The sequence below is a fragment of the Calonectris borealis genome, chromosome 24 (genome assembly GCF_964195595.1).
Source record: "Calonectris borealis chromosome 24, bCalBor7.hap1.2, whole genome shotgun sequence".
Taxonomy (NCBI): Eukaryota; Metazoa; Chordata; class Aves; order Procellariiformes; family Procellariidae; genus Calonectris; species Calonectris borealis.
In genome coordinates this window covers 3,447,672-3,470,025 of record NC_134335.1, presented here as the reverse complement: position 1 = coordinate 3,470,025, position 22,354 = coordinate 3,447,672, and the positions used below count along the sequence as shown (strand labels likewise).

Here is a 22,354-nt window from a genome sequence, read left to right as displayed (position 1 = left end):
TCAGTGGAGGTAGGTAGGTTGATTCCATCGGTACCAAGATCTGTTTGCAACACAGGGAATAAGAGCTACAATTGCCATGTTGTTAACCATTTCCCCTTCAAATCAAAATCATTATTATTATGTTTGTAACCTTACTTCGACTTGGCAGCCAGCAAATGATCCTTTGCTCCTATAGGAAGCTCACAGCAAAACCCCTGTCTTTCTACGCAAGGTCTTCCATTGTGCTCGTGATTTCACATACTACCTGGCTGTTGGACTTCCTCCATGTAAGAGGAGGTCTGATTCATGGCACAGGATGATCCATGACTCAGAAAGCCCAGCAGCTATGGGTAACGCCCTCTGCTCTCTGTTGCCTTCCTACTAACACAGCATCCTTGATGCGATGTAGCAGAAACTGCAAGTGCAGAGAGGCCTGAGCAGCACATGCTGTGGCAGAGGCATGTTCAGTGAAATAACCAGAAGGGCTCTGAGCCCGTAAGTGTTGCTTAATGCTTTTGTAGCATCTAAAGGCAGCGCAGAGGAAAATCTTTGTTCTTGTTTCATCTGCCACAGTGGGGTAGCTACTCTGCAGCAGAGCTCTCTGGGTGACACTGCAGGGGAGAAAACTGGCTGTGGAGGGGGTTATCCAAGCAGAAACAGCAAAATAAGCCTTCCTCCACACAAGGAGTTCGTTTAGGACAGTCCTTATGGCCAGTGTTTCTATTCAGGTTTTCGGTTGTGGTTTTGGTTGGTTTTTTTTTTTCCTTTTTTTAACCAGCACAGTTTTTCAGGCAAAACTTGATTTACTATTTGTCTTCAAGCAGAAAAATAGCCATATCCCAAGAAGCTTCAGGATAGATGTGAAGCTTCACGTAAGAACGTGCCACCACGTAGCTCCACATTGCTGGAGTCTCTAAGGGCTTGCACGTTCTTCTCTAAGATCCCATTGCTTTTCTCCCAAGCCCTCCGATGCCCTTGCCAAGGAGCAAGCTGTGGGCCCCCGCTGCCTTACCCTGAAGAGTTGAAACCGGATGAGTTCATTGCAGCTTTGGAGTTGCTCTGGGCTGTGCCGGGGCTGCTGGCATGGAGTGCACTTCCAGGGGACGAGGGCCTGCTGGAGTTCCCTGGGGAACACGATGATGTTACTGTGTAGCAGAGAAAGCAGAATAAGGCTGGGATCTCCTTTTTCTGCCAAGGACAGCCCAAGCCCAGACACTTCCACTGTATCTTGTACCCATCCTGTTGTTATCTGATTCACTGTCTGCCCTGCAGCAGCAAGGCAGAACCTGTGCCCCAGCCACAGAGAAGGTGAGGGTCTCCAGGACAGCGCTCTCTGTGGCGCTTGGTTTCTATTTGTGTGAATCACACTTCCTGAAGGAGATCTGACAGTGTTCTGCTGAAGAAACGCAGTAACCTACCCCCAAGCACTTGTTTGGCTTCTAGGTGTGCCTGGCTCCCAAACCTAAACACCCCGGTAAAATTTGCCTAGGATTATCCTGGGAAAGTTACCATGCCGAGGAAGTTTTCCACATCTTTTTTCCAGCCAAGAGAAAGACTGCTGTTCTTATCCCTCGTACACTAGTTATGTGGGGATACTTTTCCTGGCCAAACTCAAGGGTCTTATTAAGAGTGGCCTGCAAATGTGACCTAGAAACCAAGGAGTCAGAGAGCAAGAGCAGAGGAAGGAGGGAAGAAATGGCGAGTGAGGCAGGTTTCTCAAGGCTTACCAGTCCCAGGCATGGTGCTATGCACTGGATTGACGGAGAGGGGCCCCAAGGACCCTGAGGTAGAGACCTAGAGAGAAACAGAAGCAAACAGTAAGCAGTTGGCACTATGAGGGTATAGATCACAAAATACCACTCCTTTCACATTCCCTTTAGAGTCTGCTGGCTCCCAGGCAGACTCCTTATCTACAGATATTTCTATTCATACTCTAGGGTAGAAGCACCATTCCCATATCCAGGGCCATGGGAAGAAACCAGAATGAGTATTACATGTGCCTGACACTCTCTACATAGGTCTAAATTCATGGATCAGCTATGGAAATTATCAAACACTAGCCAAACTTTCTGGAAGTCCCAAGATCCAGTTGGTAGGAGCCACTGCCCTTTGGATGTTTCAGACTGGATGTTCCTAGGCTGAAACTTCCCAGCTCACTCTGGTCTTGGGCACAAATAATCCCTTTTCCTTTAGGGAGTTCTTGATGGTGAGAACTCTCAGGTGACAGTAATTTGGTGGCTGCAATCAAAGCAAGCCTGGGGCATTTGTTGTTCAACCGTGATACTTCAACTACAGGCAACGCGTTGTTCAGAATGACTGATGAGCAAAGGTATACTTTGTACAATGCATTCACAGGAAAACTATTCACCAAAGCTACTGGTTTAAAAATTCATGGCTTGCAAGCAGCATTTTGTGTTTGTGACTATAGACCAAAGGTGTTGTGCAACAAGTGACCAAACTTCTTGTGATGTTTTCCTGCCTTCTGATAGATAATTCCAAACCCCAGAAGATTTCAAGATAAAATATTGCTTGTGAATACGTACTCTCCCTCCCACTACTCACGTGTGCTCCAGCAACTAACAACACTGTAGGGAGGTTCCTGCCACTTTTATATGTGGAAGCAACTAAGCAGTTATTAACTAGCAGAAATGCAATAGTAGCTTGTTATCCACAGTAGCCACCGACAGTAGATTACAAGGACACGCTTTCAACCTTCCTGGCAATGAAAATACGCTTGCCAAAATGTGAATGTGCAACATGAGAGAAGGACAATTAGCACTACTGAAGTGTATTCTGCATTTCTGCACAGAGGTAAAACAACAAACTGATATGTAAATGGTTACCATTAGGTTTCAGAGTTAACAACTAAATTGACATGAGTGGATGTAATTCTTATTCCATGGAATGCTGATTTCTCCTCCATTAACTTTGAAAAGCTTTTATTTACCAATCTCAGGGTGAAAAGTTTTGGGCTAGCACCCCTATTTGGATAAATTATCCTACAATTAAACTGACCTGTACCTTCTAGGAAACTTTTATTTTCCTTCTATTGTTTTCATTAATAGAATAAAAATAGATATTCTGTAAGTGTGGGCATTAGATTCCATTCACGCTGGGAAGTTGAGTATATGCCCAATCTGTGGCTAGCCCAGCTGCCTCTCTGCACAGTCCTGCAAGTGTAATCCCTCACTGGACCGTGGAGTGGGCTTGCCAGCAACTCAGGGAGTTGTGTGTACAAGGAAATGTCCTGTCCCGTTTCCTTTTCCAGCAAACCCTGCTGCATCCCCCCACACTTTTCCCTTCTTGTCTGGGATGGCATGTAGAACTCCTTAATCCAAAGTCTCTCACCAGTCTGGAATTGTAGATAGGTGATTTGATGGGGGATGGCATCGGGCAGCTGATCCGTTTTTCCTTCTGGCGCCGGTTGCAGAACCAGACCCGAACCACCTCCTTTTCCATGGAAAGCTGCTCTGCTATCAAGGATATCTCCTCTGAACTGGGCTTGGGGTTCTGCTGAGAAAGGGCAGGAGGTTAAAGAAAGCCCCGAAGAGCTGTAACTTACAGCATCAATGTATGCTTCTGTTGCTGGGGAGGCAGAGGACAAGGGTGGGGTTGGCTGTAAACTGGGGAGGGGAGAAAATTTGCTTCTAAGACAAAGGGTAAATATTTGGGTGAGAGATTATGTTCTGTAAACCAGAAAGTGCCTCTGATTCAACATCAAGTCTCATGGAAGCAGTAGGGGATGAGTCACAGTACCTGGCTCTGTTATTGCAAAGCACCATGCTCTTTGATCTTAACAGCATCCTAAATCATTGCTTGGGGGGAAGCTAATGACTGGTGGTCTTCTTATCACTACACAGGACACACAAGCTCTGAGTGCTGTTTCTGCACCTATCTGCACCATCTCAGAAGAGCCATTTCTTCTCTTTCTTCCTGAATCCCTCATTTATAAAGGGAAATAATAGTACCTATCCTTTATTCTGAGCCACTTATTTTCTGGTACATTTGACAGCATTTAGCTCTATGAGTTTTGATCTGAGTTGGAGACTTGAGGGTCAAAAATACCTAGAGATGCCAAGACAGTTTTCCCATTACAAAGAATGCCTTATACTGGCTAAAAATGAGGTGCCCATAATGACCTGACAATGATTGTCTTTTGTTCTCATTAACAGTCGTAGGAGAGATTTTGATATGATCAGATATGAGGGAGAAACCAACAAAAAATGAGGACTGGTCAAAAACAGTTTTGATGAAAAATTTTCAACGGACAAGTTAATCCTACTGATTTAAAGCTCTGTTTGCTCTCTGTGGTGATTTTTCTTGAAAATCTTGATGCTTAAAAAGTAAAAGGTTCCACTTCTGAAATGATTCAGCAGCAATATCTGGAGCAACTAGTTCTGTGGTCTCACAAGACCTGCTTAACGGGGCATCTGCTTCCGTGCTGCACCGTGGCCACACAGTTCCTGTGACACCTGCCCGCAACTCGCAAAGAGAAGAGGTGGGTGCAGGAGATCAGCTCTGGCTAGGGCACTGCTCAGGAAGATAATGGGGAGGTGCGGTGATGAAATTGTAATTCCTTTAAAACAACATTTACCAAGGAAATAATTAGGTCTAATTTCTTTGGTTTTGACGCTTTCCCTGTTAACCCCTTCAAGCACTTTCTAACCTGCTATCAAAACAAACAAACAAAAAAGAGATTTCTTTTTTTGAGGATTCAGTGCTACCGTGACCTAGCAAATGCCAAACTCAGAGAGAGTTCACAACACATTAAAAGATTTTCCCCTCACATCTTGAAATCTTTTCTCCAGCGTGGAGCGAATGTTGGTCTCAATGCTGGTTCGCTTCTTTCTTTTCCGTCCAAACATCTCATTCACTGAGGGGTAGGAATTGGGAGTGCTCATGGAAGAATCTAAAGGAGCAGATTCTGGGGAAAGAGGGAGGAGAAGAGAGATATTCAGGAAGATAATGAGCTATTTTCATTCCTAGATCCTTCCTGGTGGCACCTCCTAAAATAAGTAAAATGTTCCTACGTTGTGGATCCTTCCTCTGATGGTGATTAAAATTGCTCCAACAGTCCCAAATCCATCAACGATCTTGTCCAAATCAAGATCAGAAAGAAATATGAGTGCTAAAATTTTAATCAACACACTATTTTTCCTTTTTCTAGCTTGATTTCCACCCTGCTCGGATGGGGACCACGCATTTTCCAATTTCACACAGTTAAAGATGTTGACTTACACCACTGGGATCAGGCATCATGTAGCTGAGACACCTCCTGACATAAATTGGTCAAACATGCAACTCCTAAAGGGCTGGGTGAAGCACATGAGACTAATGCCACTCCTACAGTGGCTTGCAGCCAGCAGAGGACACCAGCCCAATACTGCTGCTACTGGGGATTCCCCTTCCTTTTCTAATTACTGCTCATGGGCTGATCTCTGAGCACTTTCTAAAGAGTCCCTTCCTACTCTTTCCAGTTTACACAAGGAGGGACTGAATGGACTAGCCTAGCGATTTGCCCCAGGCCATGCAACAGAGCAAGAGGCGATGCAGGAAGGCACTGCCCCAGACACCAAATTGCAATGTGAATCCCATATTGCCAGAGAGAAAGACAGAAGTGGTTTGATATCTAGCCTGCTATGCAACCCACTGTGTGATCCACAGAGAAAAGCAGTCTGTTACCAGCCCAGCCACAGATCTGAGAGGTCTCAGCTCCAGCTCCGATTTTCCTGGCTTTTATTGGAGGTTTCTGCGTGGATCCTCCCATCCTGGCCAAGACTGGTGGCATTTCTGCACGTAATGTCACCTACCTGCGTCACTCAGCCACTTCTCCAGCAGAGGTTTGAGCTTGCACATATTCTTAAAGCTCAGGTTGAGAGCCTCGAAGCGGGAAATGGTGGTCTGGCTGAAATCATTGCCATAGAGCTTCCCCATGGCAAGTCCAACATCACCCTGCCAGAGAAGATCCGAATCACAACATGAGCTCAGAAAAAACCCTCACAGCTTCCTGCTGTCAGACCACCTCCCAGGCTGCTTCCAGGATAAGTACAGCCTAGTTTCCATGACCTGCCTTCCAAGGAAAGTGACTTCTCTTCCCACAGAAGTCTGCCCCACACCTCTGAGCCTTTGTATATTGAAAGAAGGTGCAGATAATGAGGTCATAGTAATCAAGTATTAGGAAGGGTTTGTCTTTTCATGTGTTTGGAAGAGGATGCTCCAAAGAAAGCCAAACTGTATCTAATCCAGCCCTTCCTCCGTCCACTCCTCTACCACAAATTCCCCCAGCCCAACATGTCCACATCACAAGCGACACCACCCTTCCCATTGATGAGTCTGCTCACCTGCGTGAACCCCAATTTGATTCGCCTTTGTTTGAAAGTCTTAGCAAACTTTTCCAGTTCCTCCAGGTCACTGGGTTCCTCAGATGCTCCTGATGGAGTTAGGTGCTTCGCCACTTGCAAATGCTGGGGTACGTCCAGGTGGGGTTCAACCGATGAGCCAGGGAGTCCAGAACGGCCCACAGCCTGTTAAAACAACAAAGAAGATGCATAGAGTCACAACAATAGAAAAGCACACGATTTTCTCTGCCATTTGTCCTTAATGAAGCAGCACTTTTTGTAGATGGGTGCTTCTCAGGGTGGGACTGTGCGTTGGACTGAACGTTGAGAAAAGTTACCTGTGATGCCAGGCTGGGTCCCGGTTGGGAGAGGAGAAGGCTGCCCTGTTGCTGGGGGAAGGAGAGGAGGTTTGGCTGCAAAGCTGAGGAGAGAAAGAGAGACACATCTGATCAGACCAGCTCCTTCATCAGCACCTAGGTAGTTGAACATCACTGTACAGGAAAGACTCATGAAGCTCTGAATGGAAAATGTCAGCATGCTCTTGTTCAAAATATGGGAATTTCAGCCATTACAAATGTGGATGGCTCCGAGTTGGATTATGAGAAAGGAAAGATTCTTTTCATGGCTTTTTAGCCTGAAAGGGATTATTACAATAATGATATAGGTAAAATATCTCACCCACTGATCCCTGCGTGTAGCTTGTTAACCTCAGGCTGAACTAGGGCATAGACATTTTACATAGACATCTAACTTTGATTTTAGATACCAAGCAGTAGAGAATTTACTACATCCTTAGTGGTGATCTCTCCCAGTGCTTAATCATTGTAGCTGTTAAAAAAATGTGCATCGTATTTCCAATAGAAGCTTTTCTGACTCCACCTTTCAGCCACTTGATCTTGTTAAAAAAATCCTGACCCTACAGTTAATCTCATGAGACTACCCATTCTGCTTTCTACTATACATTTCATTTTGAAGTATCATTTTGAAGCCATCTGATCCTTTCTTTTCTACCTTACTGTATTTCAAATAAATTGAATTTCTTTTGGAAAATATAAACTGACACAAAAAGATGAAAGGACAAAAGAAGGGAAATCTATAAAACTAACAAAAACTAGTATTTATGGAGACTGCACAATTGTTTAGTTGACAAACTGCCAAGTACAAGCCTATATCTTTTACAGGGAACGTCCTAAAGGAATAAGTAGCGACCAAGGCAGTGTAGTTCCCTAGAAATTTAGTTAGGTTCTTCAAGTCTATTGTGAGTGAAGCCTATAGAATTTAGTGCGGATTTATAACCTTTCTTGAAATAGTCAATATATTCTATTGATTGTAACTGACAATTATAGGGAAAAATATAGAAATTTATGGACTTCTGCTAAAAAAAGGAAAAAAGATCATCTCCAGAATCAATCACTCCCCCCTCTCTCTCTTTCTGTCTTTCCTTTTTTTAATTTAGATCTGAATGTGCAGGATGCCATTTATTTATTTAGATTGGTGTTTCAATAAGCCTTCTCTAATGCTGGAACAACTTTGAATTTCAAATGCAGGCTGGTAATGAGGTGCACATTTTTAACAGTGAAGGTAATTAATCACTGGAATGGCTTGCCTAGGGACATGGCGGATGCTCTGTCATTTGGAGTCTTTAAAATCATGATTGAACACCTTTGCAAAAGCTAAGCTCTAGCTCAAATGAAAATTACGGACTGGATTCAGGAATCACCAGTTTGACAGCTGATGAGACAGAGGCTGTGTTTTCGTAAGATGAAGACTTCAGCAGCAATATTTTGGCTGACAATATTCCCAGCATCTACGTGGCTGCTTGTTTCCACCTTTATAGCACAGAGCTCTCACCCCCTTATTCAAGTGTGCCAGCATTAGCTGTTTGAAGGGCTGCACAATGAATCACATCAGGGCATAACGTATCAGACCTGGAACTTATCTGGCTTAAAAACAGCTTTAAAACACTAAAACCAAACCAAAATGTGTGTCCTCTTGGAAAGGTTGAGCCCACAGCCAAGTCCCTTTGGCCATGAAATCCGTGGACGGATGTCCCCATCAGTCAGAACTCAGGGGACGTTGAGCCGTCCGATGACGGCTCGAGGGACAACTCCAGGAATATTTCATGCATGTCTTCAGTATGAAGAACGCTCCACCTGAATCTGTACCAAACAACTAATTCCACAAAACCAATCTGTGCCTTCACTTTCACTCCGCAGTGGCTGTGCATGCACACGGCAGAGAGTCATTAAAACTTGGCAATCATCTATTCAAATGGAAGCACTCTTGCACGAAAAGCCGGCTGCTGGCCAGAATATCCAGTCTTTATCAAGTCTGGAACCAAAAGGGGTCATGGCCAAACAAGTGGCCATCTGTTGGAGGGGTTATAGCTGCCAAAGGAAGTCACATAACAGAAGAAACGCCAACTCTATAAAAGGAAGCAAGTTTTCTTTTCCAGTATAATGTGTTTCTTATTATACATGAATAAAAGCAGACAGTAAGCAATAGATTATCCTGACCTTGCCCATTTCAAATAAACTAAATTCTAGATTATTGTTAAATATACATCTAGTAGTTTCTTTATACAACACTTAGCATCATTTGGCAGAGAAAAGAGTTTACGTACTATCAATGAGAAATAGGTTTCCTAGTTGTTTACAATATAGGTTTTCTTTTGGAGCATATGTACCAGTGAATTCAGGATGCGGAAATTTTAATTCTGAATTTTGGTTCATACAGAGAGACCTCTGTGCTGGAATAAATCAAGAATGTGAGTAAAGGATCCAAGTCCCTTTGCATCTGTCAGATTATGGATCAAAGACTATCAAAGTCTGTCCACGAGCAGCATAAAACTTCATCAATGGCATACCTGTATCCCTGTTGTTGGAGAAATGCCATAAAAAATATCGGCGGTAAAAATAGAAACACAGGGACTTTCTTAAGCACTGAGTTCAGTCCTCAATCCTTTCATCCCTTTCATGAAGCTGATTACACTCCATTTCAGAAGTAGTTAGACCTCCTGTCCTCTCCTGCCCCATGGCTTGGAGCGAGATTTAGGAACAACCATTGGCAACTCCAAACCTCTCAGCTCTCATCCGCGGGTTGCTCCTGGCTAGGTTAGACCTGTTTGTTCTAGTGCCAGCATCGTCCTTCCACCAGAGCAGCTCAGCTCCTTCCCTGGATTTGCTTTCCCTCTAAGGTACTTAGAGAGATCAACTCAGCCTCTCACCAGTTTTCTGGAAGAAATGAAGAGTGCTAACCCAGCGAGGCTGGGAGCCCAGGCAGGCTGCAACTGCTCCCCGAGGAACAGGCTCCTCGCTGTTTTGCTGAAAGCCAACTCGATGCTGTCCTGAATTTCAGAGGTGGGATCCCTACCAAGCCTGCAAAGACTGGCCCCAAGGTGGCACTCTTGGCGCACACAAGCCACAGGTGCCGGCAGCATCTCCAGAACTGGGCCCTTCCCGGAGCAACTGCATGCATACGGGATCATCCCAGGTGTGGGAACCAGCACAGGGGGAAGAGCGGGGGAAAATGCATCTGGTCACACAGCAGGGGAACAGACACCATCATGCAAACGTAACAGACCAGATTAAGAGCAACAGTCATGAGAAGGGAGGTTTTTCCTAGATGTGTATCAGCTTATAACAATGTCCCTTTCAGCTTTTATTGCTCTTACCTTGTTGCCCAGCCTGAGACTGAGACAGAAGAAACTGGGGAACTGACTGCATATGACCAGGAAGCAATACAAGCTGCTGCAGGGTGTGAAGAGAGCTCATATCCTATGGGAGAAAGCAAAGGGAACAACAAAACTCAGAGATGTCTGCTCTTCACACAGCATCACCTCTCCTATAAAGCTTCCCTGCTCTTTTATACTGTCCTTGACCCCATTCACACCTTTCATTTAACTGCCAACACACTGGATTTGTGTAATTCATGCATTGGAGAACTACAGATCCAGAGGTACTCCAGGATCTGAAGTTTTCAGCTGTATAAGAAGAATTCTGTGCACACACAGACATCCACATGGAGAATTGTCTACTTTTATCTGAAAAAGTCAATTCTTGAAAAACAACATTTTTGAGGCACTGGCAATCAAAACCTGGTTGTTAGAAGTAACAGTGAAACCTCCTGGATTTCAGTTTCTTCCAGATAATGTATTTTCAGAGACTGAACTCCCTAAAATTACACAGGAAAGTGCAGCTGACTGTCCCATCTCATGACCACTGAGAGCCTATTTTCCACAGAAGGTTTATTTCCCAGCCAGCTGTGTGCTGAGATGGGAAAGAAGCAATGCCCAACAGCGCCTGATTCTCTGCACCAACAGCAAATGCATTGCAGTGGACACAGTGACCAGATCCGAAAATGTTTCCCGTTCTTTGCCACATAGCTGCCAGGAATTCCCTGCCGTGCACTGAGCAGAACAGGCAATAGGTACTGAGAGATGAGGATTACATCCTAGTGCTCTTTCGTATTGCTGGGGTCCCAGCCTCAGGTCCTTTGTTGGGATTAGGGGATAAGAGTTTGCATTTGTTTGCAAAAAAGCTCCAATAAAGAGACCTTTAGAGGTACATTTTTAAAGGAACTCATTACTCAATAAGGTGAGCTCTTTGAGCTTCTCAAGAACTGTTTTGAAGCTTGGGGAAATTGAACAGTTCCTGAATTGTGTAAGGGATCTGAATACCCCGTGAAAGAATGAGGGAAGAGAATACTGAGCAGCTATGTGGCCTTCTGGCATCTAACTCCCACTAGAATTTAATAAGAGTTAAGTGCTAAACTCCAATTTTTTTACCTTAGGAAAAAAATAAATCCCTCAAGGAATTAATTTCTTTTCTGGTGTAAATCAATTTGAGGCAACATATTCAAGGATGGCTATACTGGTTAAGATCAATAGTTAGTCTAGCCTAGAATCCTACCTCCAACAATGGCATTAACCAGACGTTCATGAAAGAGGAAGACCAGGGCAAGCATATCTAACACTTCCCCTTGGTGTTGTCTCAGTCTCCAGTCATTTTCAATTCAAGGGGTTTCCTGAGCATAGTGTGGTTTGCCTACTTAGTAAACCCTCAAAGGAAATCTCTTCCAAGTACGTGTCCAGTCTACCTTTGAACCCCTGTAAAACTTTCTGTAGAAAAGAAAGAGGCTGAGGAGGAAGCTGATTTTTGCCAACACAGATTCACTTTTCCAATTTAGTGTCCATCATACCCTCAAGTCTCCTTTTGCCACGGTCAAAAGGCGTACGGAATTTGGCAAGTGTCTCAAAACCAGCCTCTTCTCCGGAGGTTCACTAACCAGCGCCATTTCAGACTTCTGGATCCCAGTGAAGCCACTTACCCCTGCGATTTGGCTTCCAGGCATCATTGATGATCCCTGCACAAGGTGACCTGACCTAGAGGGGATTGTAGGTTGCAAGGAGTCGCTGAGGTCTTCAGTTTTAATCTGAAAAAGAGCAAAGTAATTGTAGCATTAGGGAGCAGAGAGAAGGCGATGCAGGAGGTGTGGGGTGGCTAGGAGTCTGAGAGGCTGGAAGGGATCGGGAAGGGGCTCCTTTCAGAGAAAAGTTAGAGGTCAGGACTGCTTCCATCCCTGGCTTTGCAGAAAGGCACGGTCATTCCCCACTTCTGCTCTCAAGTTTATAACATGGATGTAGTTTTCCTGCTCTGCCAAGCCAAGGGGAGGCTTGCAGTTTGCTCAATTAAAACGCATTAATTAAAACATTCTAGGAAGTAACCAAGTTCCAGTGACTTAGCAAGGCTTAAAGCATGCGAGTGCTTTCCTCAGACAAAACACTGAGGCATTTTGTGGAGTTATAAGGAAGACATGAAGCAATTCTCCTTTATAGATCACGACTCACAACCCGATGGCAGGGTTGGCTATAGATAGCCTCTCATTTTGTTCTGCAGGTAGCAGAGAATGGAGTAAGGAGATGGGAAAGGAAAGGTCATGAAGTAAAAGATCTCAAAAAGCAGTGTAATCTTCCAAACTTGAAAATGCAGCACCTCAGGCACCAAATGTATTTGCTCAGCCTCTATCAGAAAACAAAAAGAAATTGTACTGGTCTGGCAAGGAAAAATCTGCTTCCTTAGCTAGAACAAGCTGTGGAAAAAGAACTGGAAAACTTCACAGGTATCAGCCCTTTGTCCAGTGGTCATTTTGACCTACTTTAATGTTCAAGAAAGATTCCTGTCTACAAAAAAACCCCATGATTTCTGAGTCCACGTTCTTATGAGAAAATTTACCCAGGGATAAGAGCTGAATCCTTGCGTCTGGTTTATTCCATAGTCTCCGTGTTAATTTCTAAGATTGCTACTGCATTAAAAAAAGCATAAAACTGTTACATCACTTTGTACTAGCTGAAATCCTTTGGTAAGGCTGCCTGGTACAGGAGAGAGGGGAAGCTGGTTGGGGAGATTTTTAGAAGTTTTTAGGTTAATTCCCAAAAGCTGTCTGAGGAGTGTCTATGTGCAGATGCCATGCACAGGAGACAGAAACATCATACAGAGCTCTTATAAGACATTTTCTCTAAGAAAAGATCCAAGCAAACAATTTCCAAACTCAGGCTCAAGTTTTTCCTAAGCGTGAGAATGCCTGGAACAAGGCTCTCATCATCAGTGCCATTCCTCACCTAAGCCTTTCCAGTGCAAGAAGAGGCTCCAGTTTCCACAAACTGGAAAAACCAGGAGGACACCAGAAAGGACAGGTCTTGAAAACCCTGTCCATGGGCTCAGCATTGCAGATTCACTCTTACTACTAGGGCTGAACCTCACCGTCTCCCATGAAATTACAACCGAACCCAACATCCCCCAGAAGACAGGCGGGATTGGATTTGCTGGGGTTTTGCAGTGCTGATGTGGACTTTAGGTCATACAACCTCCTACCAGCAGAGGGGGACAAGAAATTCAGCTTCTAAAAACAATGGCCCAAGAGAGTATTTTTGGTTGATGGAGGTTTTATTTCAATTTGACTAAAGCAAACAAATACACAAATCTCCACAGGAGCAAGAGCAAAGGAAAAAATGTGATCAGAAGAGGCTCACAGCTGCAGTGCAGGGAGCTGGCCCCTTAACATTAACCTCTGCATTTTGGAAGGTGCTGTGCAGAGGGAAGAGAATTACAACATCTCCTTTCATTACAACTATAGCTCTGGACACTGCCGAAACTAGTTTTGCAATAATACCAGCTCCTTGCAACAAGAGTTATACACGCTATGAATTCCAGTTCTTTCCTACCTTTCAGGTTGGCATGATCATCCCTCTTAGCCTGGCGAAAAAAAATCAGATGGAAAGATCTTCTTGATCACTATCAATGCGGATAGTGTCTAAGTTACTAAATGTTAGACAAAAGGCTCAGGAGAATACACCGTTACCCCAAGCCATCCAGCCACTGCAGGCAAATGGGTTTACACACGTTTTTCTTTCTGAGGGTGCATTTAAAAAAAAGTCATCCGAGCCAAAAAGTAAAAATAAATTAAAAAAATAAATAAATTACCCCTGCTTGCAATTCATGTGTGTCTGCCTCACACAACGCAGTCATCCGAGTCTGAACAGTTCCAAAAAGAAAAGTTATCCGCGTCTTAGAGAACAAGGCACTTGATCCCGTCTAAGTTATGATCCCAATAGGAGTGGAGTGTTGAAGAAGCACAAGCCATTTCCAAACTGAAATCAATTTTTACAGCTGCCAAGCGGAATGATTTGGAAGCATTCCAGGGTGAAAGGGGTGTGTAGCTGCATCCCGGCATCGCACAATATGAGAACGGGAGGTGGGTTTGGCAAAGGACCGGTTCCCGATTTAAAAACAACAACATCTCCCACTGCTCCTTCCCCCGTCCCTGGAATTCTCTGGCTCCCTCCTGCGCAGTGGGCGGGAACCTGGGTGTTCTTGACAAATCCTTCTCCCCTGCACCTATTTTCATTGGGTTTAGGCTCAAATTTACCTCTCCCTCCTCTTCCTCTCCCCAACAGGCCTGCAGCTGGCTAATTGTTCATTAGCAAGAGTTCGGGGTATATCCAAAACTTTTGGGGTGGTTTATGCAAATCCTGCACCTTCATTTTTTCCCTGGCTAAACCGGCAGTATTACCAACTGTACATTAAACAAACCAAAACCAAAAACCCCAAAAAACCACACACATTGTGGGCGAGGCCACTCAATATCATGAGACTCCCTTAAAATAATGTAAATTTCAAATTAATAAAACAAGGGGAGGAGTTGCCTTCTCCTTTCCCAGTGCATCTGACTCGTATTTGCAGGCTTTTTCCACAAATACGAGAAAAGCTTTCTTTAAGGAACCAAAAAAGGTTGAAATGATCACAGAATCACCTCATGCAGGTAATTTGATGAGAACCCTGCTAAAACATTGCAAGTGAGCAACAGTGATTTAGTTAAAACCAGGACCAGATCCCACTGTGGTTCCGCAGGACCTTGGTTTTACATGACGATCAGGCCAGACAGGGAATGGGGAACAAGAAGTCATTCAGAGCAAACCTAAGTTTCTTGCCATTGAATTTGATTTGGGGGAATAACACTGCCTAAGGAAAAACAAACTTGTAAAACAGCGGGACCAAGTAACGCTCTGCAAACACATCCTGCCCATTGACAGCTAGGGAGAGGTGCGGAGCCTGGGTTGCCAGCTGCGAATCTACGGGCACCTTCTTCCCCTTGGGCTCGAGGGGAGTCTCCGGGCAGGGCTGGGAGCACCTTGGGGCTCCTCCCGAGGAGGTAACGGCAGGTGGCGGCACCGGTACGTAGAGCTACCTGGGGCTTCTCCGGGATAGGAAAGGAATCACACTTGCAAATCTCAAGTGGATGTTTTCACAGCCTTAAAATAGGGTCAGCTCCCCCCAGGCAATCAGAGTGAAAAACACAGGAAGGGTGACTGGATGGAAAGAGAGTCCTTTCCTTAGTTGGCTAGCACGTCTGCTGGGCCTGGCCAAGGATGGATTGTTTCTTACCTATCTCTGGCCTAAAAACAAAAACAAAAAGCAAAACAAACTAAGAAACATATTGAGGGCGATGGAAAATGATCAAAGCTCTTCAGCTTGCTTGCGTAACCGATTTGTGGAAGGTGTTTCATAAACATTTCATAAGAAGGAGAATTATGAAGAAAACATCTCCCAACCTGCCTGCAATTACTGCACAAACTCTTCCTTACCAGTAGGAAGAAGGGGAGGAAAAAAAAAGTACATCTGTTTTGTAACTGATCTGTGAACTTTTGGCAAACATTCGGCTCATGAAAACATCCTGCAGACATATTGCAAAGCTGTAAAAAGCCAGCCTTACATGAGGAAGTTGGAAAGATTCACCTTAGCAGCTCTGATTTCACCCTGTGGAAGGCCATACCCTTCCGACAGACAGACCGACCGGCCCACATTTGATTCAATGGACTGACGGTCGGATCCCGTTGGTTGGGCAGGACTCTGGCTGCAGCCCTCCTTGTATAAACCCAGCTTAAGGTCACTGCTCACTGGTAATCTGAACTGGTCTTTCTCATCTATTAGACACCAAAGCAGGCAGCCTGAATGCAGCCCCAAGACACCTCCTTTTGATGAGCACTTCTGATGTAATGTAAGCACCGCTCCATCATCCTCTTTGCAAAGGTGGGACCCACCGACTGATTCAGCACCCAGAGCCTTGGATGCTTTCCCCAAATCTAGATAAGAGATCCCCGTACCCTGCGAGAGCGAGGCCGTTAAAGCCGTGTCAGCCTTCTCTAGTACCAGTTATTAGGCAGGAACTGCGGTCGTTATTGTAAGGTAGAAGACAATCATATTTGTTGTGTAGTTTCTATTTAGACGGTAACCTCTTTGAAACAGATATTTATCTGCCTTCGTATCTGACTTATCTCATAGTCAGCAACTCACAACTGTTCAAGAGTTTGACTTACTCATATCCCTCCCTGCCCCCGTGGCAGAGTGGTAAGGCTCCTTCACAGGATACAAGAGGATCAGGTGCACACAGACTTAAGAGGGTCTGAACCAGCTGCCCCGCACTGAAAACGAACAGCACGGTTCTTCCAGGGCCGAATCACTCCCAAAGCGCTATTCAGTACAACAGGGCTGTCTGAAGCTGCCCCAAAGTGATTTGCCTGAAGTCAAGGGAGGAAGTTTTATGGTAGAAACAGGTATTAAAACTGGATCCAAGGCTGTTGCAGCTAACTAAGCCTTCCCACCTTCCAATAGCGTAAGTGTACTTCTCTGTGAATTACCTGCACACGTGGGCACCATAAAATAAAAAACACACTAATAATAAATTATAGCAATAATAATAATGGGCTTGCAATTACTATTTCCACATGTACTATCCTGCACGTACGGCAAGGCTTAACAGACACCCAGGAAGAAAGCAGAAAACCCTTATGTCAATGCAATGATATTCACCCTATAACATTTGATATCCTTTCACACTGAAGGGTGGGATTTTTCAGAAGCTGTCAGCATGACAAAAGGGGAGTTAATCCCACGCTGAATGCCTAACAGACTATATCCTAAAACTCAGCAATGACAGCACACCGAAAAATTAAAATGTAATCCCTAACCTCAACACACCTGCATCACAGCTATATGAGGCCTTTGAGTTTATTAATCGAGGCCTGATCTGATATGCTTTATCCTCTGAGCTTCAGCTCAGGATGTTAATAGTTGTGCCTTAGCTGTAGTAAAAGCGGGGGTGGGAAAGCAAAACTTTAAGAACAACCGAGCTACATGCTTCACAAAAGAAAACAAACAGAGCCGCACTCAGGTTTGCATTCACGGGCTTTCTGATGCAGCATTTCCCTAGCGTTTTCGCTTTTAAACAGAACAGGAAAAAGAAAGAAGTCACCCCTCTCCTCTGTGCTGAACGCTAAGCCTCAAAACGATCACGTGTAGCACAGCAGGCTTCAAAAGCAGGCGCTGGGCAAGGGAGTGGAGAACCAAAACCAGAGGTGGGAAGAGCACCTGCCCTGAATGGCCATGCTCATATCGGCGCCTACTCAGGTAGGCACGTCCTGACGAAGATCTGCTCTCCGCATTAGAGACTGCGGCCTCTGCAAGAGCTTCAGGAACACAGAAGCTAGCTAGTGCTTTCATATGGTGATCTGTGTTCAGGGAGCACAGAACTGGCAAAAAGATACTGAAAAGCAACAATTTACAGCATCTTTGCTCTTACTGTTGGTGCTCAGGCATGTGGTACCTTCTCTGCCAAGGCCTGTGGACATGCTAAATTGGAGGTATTTAAAAAAAGGGGAGGGGAAGATGCCATTTTCTCGATCAGAATGGTGAGAACCTCCAAACAAAGCATGGAAAACAATTTTACCACGATTAAGGCTGTGATTTCTCTCATGTCTCCATTCCAGGATTCTCCCTGCCCATTCCTCCCTAGCCATCCCCAGCCCAGAGGTCCTGCTCTTCTGCCCCAACCTTCTCATACATTGCAGCACTGCTCCCTGCATCTCTCTCAATTTCACTTGCCCAACTTCCAAAGCTCTCCAGAACTCCACCTCTGCCTACACCTTTGGCGCTTATCTTCTCTGCTCCCACCCTGGGCTGCATCCCTGCCCCTTTCCTTATCAATCCGATTTCACACACACCAGGCTTCATGGCTTCTCCCATGCCCTCTTGCATGCTCACACAGGTTCCCTGGAGCCTAATCACGTTCCTGTTGAAGTCAGCAGCAAAGTTGCCTTGTTGGGCTTTTCTGGGGCCAGAACCAGACCCTTAGCTGTTCTCCAAATTCCCTGCATGAAAAATTTCCCCTTTCCATGGATCTCTTGTCTAGGGGGAGCAGACTGTGATTGTTCTGTATTCTCTGTGCCCTCTGGCTGCCAACCAGTCACAAACCATCTAAATACCTGGCACTGCCTCCCTGCTGTACAGAACCGATGTCCCCGGATCAGTCATCCATGAGGAGGGCAGAGCAGTGTCCACCTAGTGAGTCGTGGTGCAGGTAGCTCTCAGTAGTAAAGTACTTTCCACCACATCCCGCATTTGAAAGGAATTAACTTGGAATCAGACGGCTCCCGTGACTGGGGCTGGCTCCATCCCAGCTCCACAGGTTTCTCTGATTGGTTCACGGTAGTTTTGGCACCAGTTGCCACGCCCCAGGGAACTGGGACACAAGAAGAGTAGCTAGAGGGATTGCATTAAAACACACAAGTAATATAATTAAAAAAGAAAGGGAGAGTGAGAAAAATCAACTTCGCTGGAGAGTATCACATAGTTTTTCATTTTGGGTGGAGGGAATGAAGTCTTAGTGATTGAGGGGAAGAGGGAGCTCAGCGCCAGTTCTCTGCTCCCAACTCAGTGGCTCTGGGCAACTTCTATGTGTTGGGGAAGCAGGGCAAGAGGGTTTCTTGCTAGCATAAACCCAGCATCTGACTCCTAAGGGGCTGAGCAGCCCCGGTTCAGCCCACTGATTTCACATGGAGCGCTAGCAGATCAGCACCTCTGGGAAGAGAGAAAGTGCACTCTGATGTCAGGTTTCCAAAATTAGAGGCCTTGCTTGAAACCCCATCGCCTTCACCTTTTTATGCTATGACTTGCCCTTCTGCAAAATGGGTGTAGGGCCCCACCCTTGCTGGGTGGTGCAGGCTTTTGATTGAATTCTTGGAGCTCACCAGATGAAAGGCCTTCAAGAATTCGGAGTCCTCTCCTTATTACCGATGAGCCATTCTCTAGTAGGCAGAAGAGTCATATCCATGCACAGTAGTTCGTGCAACTCACCGCTTAAAAAGGTGCCGGGCAACCTAAATAGTGGTTTCACAGTGACAACCATGCCTTGAGCTTAGTTTCTATTGTGGAAACAATTGTTATGACCCTTTAGACAGGTCCATGAAACTAGGGCTTGTCCCCTGCAAGCCTAGAAAATATTTCCCAAATGATGATAGGAGCCCAGTTAGATCAGAGAATTTGCACAACGAGAAGACCTGTCTGTCTCTCCCTCATCTCTAAGACAGCTTTGAAACAGCTGTACAAGATATATTGCCAGTGGACCAAGGCAACAAGCGTAGGAAATACCTTATAAATACAGGTTGCTCTTTAGAAGCCTGGAGCAGGAAAGCAGGAGTTTGTGAACGGACTGCAGCTGGATCTTAAGGAACAGATACAATCCGGCCAACTCTGAAACGATGTTGGGTTGTTGCCAACAGTTATTGGCTAACATAAATTTAACTCAGTGGTTTCAGTCCACCACTTGAAAAAAATTTTAGAAGGCCAAATCCTTCCTCCTACTTCCATCCCCCTTTCCCTCATAAGCTTCCGCAGAGACTCGCTGGACTGTTTTGGAGTTCATTCCCAGCACTCTCATCTGAGGGCCTCTGCAAGGCGCCAGAACAAAACTAGCTTGAAGAAGGGGTTCCTCTACATATCTGTCCTAAGCAAAACAGTGCCATATATAGAAGCAGAGGACTTTCCCTCAAGCCAGGGCTTTCTCTGATGCCTTCCCAAAGGGCTGCATTTCAATGAAAAAACAGCACACATACAAATTTATGCAATCAGTCTATCCCTAGGACAGAGCAAGGAAACTTCAAAAGGGAAAGGCCAAGGTAGTGTTCAGCTTAGATCCAGTGTCAGTCAAGGCAGATGCGGACAGCCGGGCTGATTTCCAGTTAGCGAAGGCTCAAGAGATGAAAAGCAGATGCAAGACTTAGGCTGATACCCTGGGGCAATGCAGAGAAGAAGAGAGAGTGAAATCTGAATTGATCCCCAGAGGGAAGAAGGAAGCAGGATGTGAACCTCCCCTTGAGAGGAGGGCAAAACAGGACTGGGATGGAAATCTGGAGGGCAGACTGAAACCTGAACTACCCACAGGGAAAAGCCAAGCAGGAACAGAAATGACATATAGGGAACACATGAGATTAGGGGGAGGTGGGAACACAAAGTGGAATGAAAAACTATGAGAGCGATCCCTGGGGGGAGGGAAGCCCTGATTGAGCAAAATTAAATCTGCAGGGAGTTTTGCATCCCAGATATTAATAACAAACTACCTAGCAAGTTAGGCCCTTCTTTCCACCTTCAAAAGGATCGAGGGGAGGAAGAACTTGTCTGTGGTTGAGCACAAGACTATGAATCAGAGAATCGGAGTCCGTATCCCTGCTCTGCCAGGGAGCAGGTCCCTGGATTACAATAGCCTCAATGTCCACAGGCAACTGTCCCATAAAGCATCCACTGATTTCAGCTGCAGTCATGGTGCTCAGCATCTTTGGGAAAAGCCAGGTAGTCAGTCTGTGTCTGCCTCATCTGTAAGACAGGGTTAAACACCTCCCTACCTTCCGGAGGCACCAGGATGCTAAATTCATTAGCAAAGTACCTTCAGACGTGTGGGTGGAAAGTACCAAACAAGGTCAGAGCGTTATTAATGGCACTGAAAAAGAGCCACCAGTGATTTTAGATCTCAGATGCTGTATGCCCACTTTGATTTCTCATACCATGTGTCTACAGGACATCAGCTGTGAAGACCTGAGACAACTCACTCTATTACCTCAAAACAACTGTTGAAAATCCCACGTAAACCTCAAAAATTAAAGTTCTCTTGGACAACGAGTCAGATATGAACAGGACAGGGAGATGAGTTAGATAAGGAGATCCTGAGGGAGGTGAACCCCTTTGGCACCTCTGGCCAAGAGCAGAGCAGTAACACACAGGATCCTTCTCTTGCTTTTGGAAGGGAGAAATTTTTCAACGGACCCAGTCCCTCACCGCTCTTTTGTCATATACTAGCAGACACGCTCGATTAGTCAAAAAAAGTCTACTCAGGTCCTACTGACTGGGAATCTTAAGCAGCTCAATTATTTAATGCTGACTGACCACTGGAAGAGAGGAATTTTGAAATGTGTCCCTTACGGTCATGTGCAACAGTCAAAATGGCAATGCGTAAGACCCGACGTGCAAATGTAAGTGTTGAGCTAATGTGCATATGAAATACCAGGCCACTTCAATTGCATATCTTATTTCCTTATTTTGTTCTGGATGCTTCCCTTTGTGTCCTGAAGATCTTTCCTGCCCCAGCAATACATCTCCAAGCTACCTCCTTTTCCCAGGTAAATCCATCCCAAGATCCTATTTCTAGGAAGCCTGTTGGAAAGAGATATATATCCTTATTACATCCCCTGATTTGTGTAAACCAAAGAAAATAAAGTAATGGGTGTAAAGAACGAACACGAAAATTCAAGCTGTGCTGAGCCCTGGGCTGCTCAAGCACACTAGCGAGTGCTTGTCTGTCTGAAATATTGTAAAGTCTCACGGCAGGATCACCTTTACATTGATACAAATATCAAACCTGTCATTATCATTAAACAAATGACAGCCTGTCTGCAAGAGTCAGCCTTTTGCTGGAATGAAACTGCATGACATATTTGGATACAGAGCACATGCAGATCCTGCTAAGCTTTTCCTGCACTGGTAACACATAACCTTTCAGCTTTATTTCAAAAGACATATTCTCTCCCAGCACTGGAGTGCAGCTCAGTGCTTGAGAGCATGAAGGGGCTTGGAGAGGACTCTCGTCCCTCCTCTGGAAGGAGAAGAGATCTGAGCCTTCGTTCCTGCCTGGCACTCAGAGACTGCATTGCGGCAAGGACCAACAGATGACACGGTCCTACACATCACTTTCCTGATGGAAAAGAAATCAGTGATTCAGCATCTGTGTATTTTCCTCCTCCAGCTGCGGATCAATGCACAGCACTATGTGCTGGGCTACAACACTCACACCATGCACACAAGCTCTGTCGTCTCCCAAACCACCAGCCCTAGCTCCCTGTGAGTATTCCAGAAGGCAATATTATCTCAGGGATTAACTCCAGACACAGAATGAATTACCTGACTCTCTAGAACAGCCCTCTTCAGAGCCATCTACAAAAACAAACAATGCAGTATTTCCTTAAAGCTGAACACTGCATATACCAATGGGATTGTAAACCAAACAAGACCTGGTAAGACTGCAGCAACATCACCTGGTGAGGATCACCACATTAGAGCGAGGAAAAGTTCTGATTTCAACACTTTCAGTCAGATCTTTTCCTGGTCCCACTCGATGCCCTTTCGTGGCAAGACTCTGAAGCCACGTTTGCCGAG

General features: G+C 45.2%; 1 protein-coding gene across 1 annotated transcript in view; it reads right to left on the bottom strand.

Annotated features, from left to right (window-relative positions):
• The window catches only part of POU2F3 (POU class 2 homeobox 3), a 42,156-nt gene continuing 19,802 nt past the window's right edge, over nt 1-22,354 (bottom strand). Inside the window, exons 5-14 of the mRNA XM_075172699.1 lie at nt 11,646-11,750; nt 9,991-10,093; nt 6,656-6,738; nt 6,321-6,503; nt 5,790-5,931; nt 4,767-4,903; nt 3,328-3,489; nt 1,707-1,773; nt 992-1,124; nt 1-40 (exon numbers count right to left, since the gene is read on the bottom strand). Coding sequence (XP_075028800.1) covers nt 1-40; nt 992-1,124; nt 1,707-1,773; nt 3,328-3,489; nt 4,767-4,903; nt 5,790-5,931; nt 6,321-6,503; nt 6,656-6,738; nt 9,991-10,093; nt 11,646-11,750 — 1,155 coding nt within the window. The remainder of the gene's footprint in view (nt 41-991; nt 1,125-1,706; nt 1,774-3,327; nt 3,490-4,766; nt 4,904-5,789; nt 5,932-6,320; nt 6,504-6,655; nt 6,739-9,990; nt 10,094-11,645; nt 11,751-22,354) is intronic.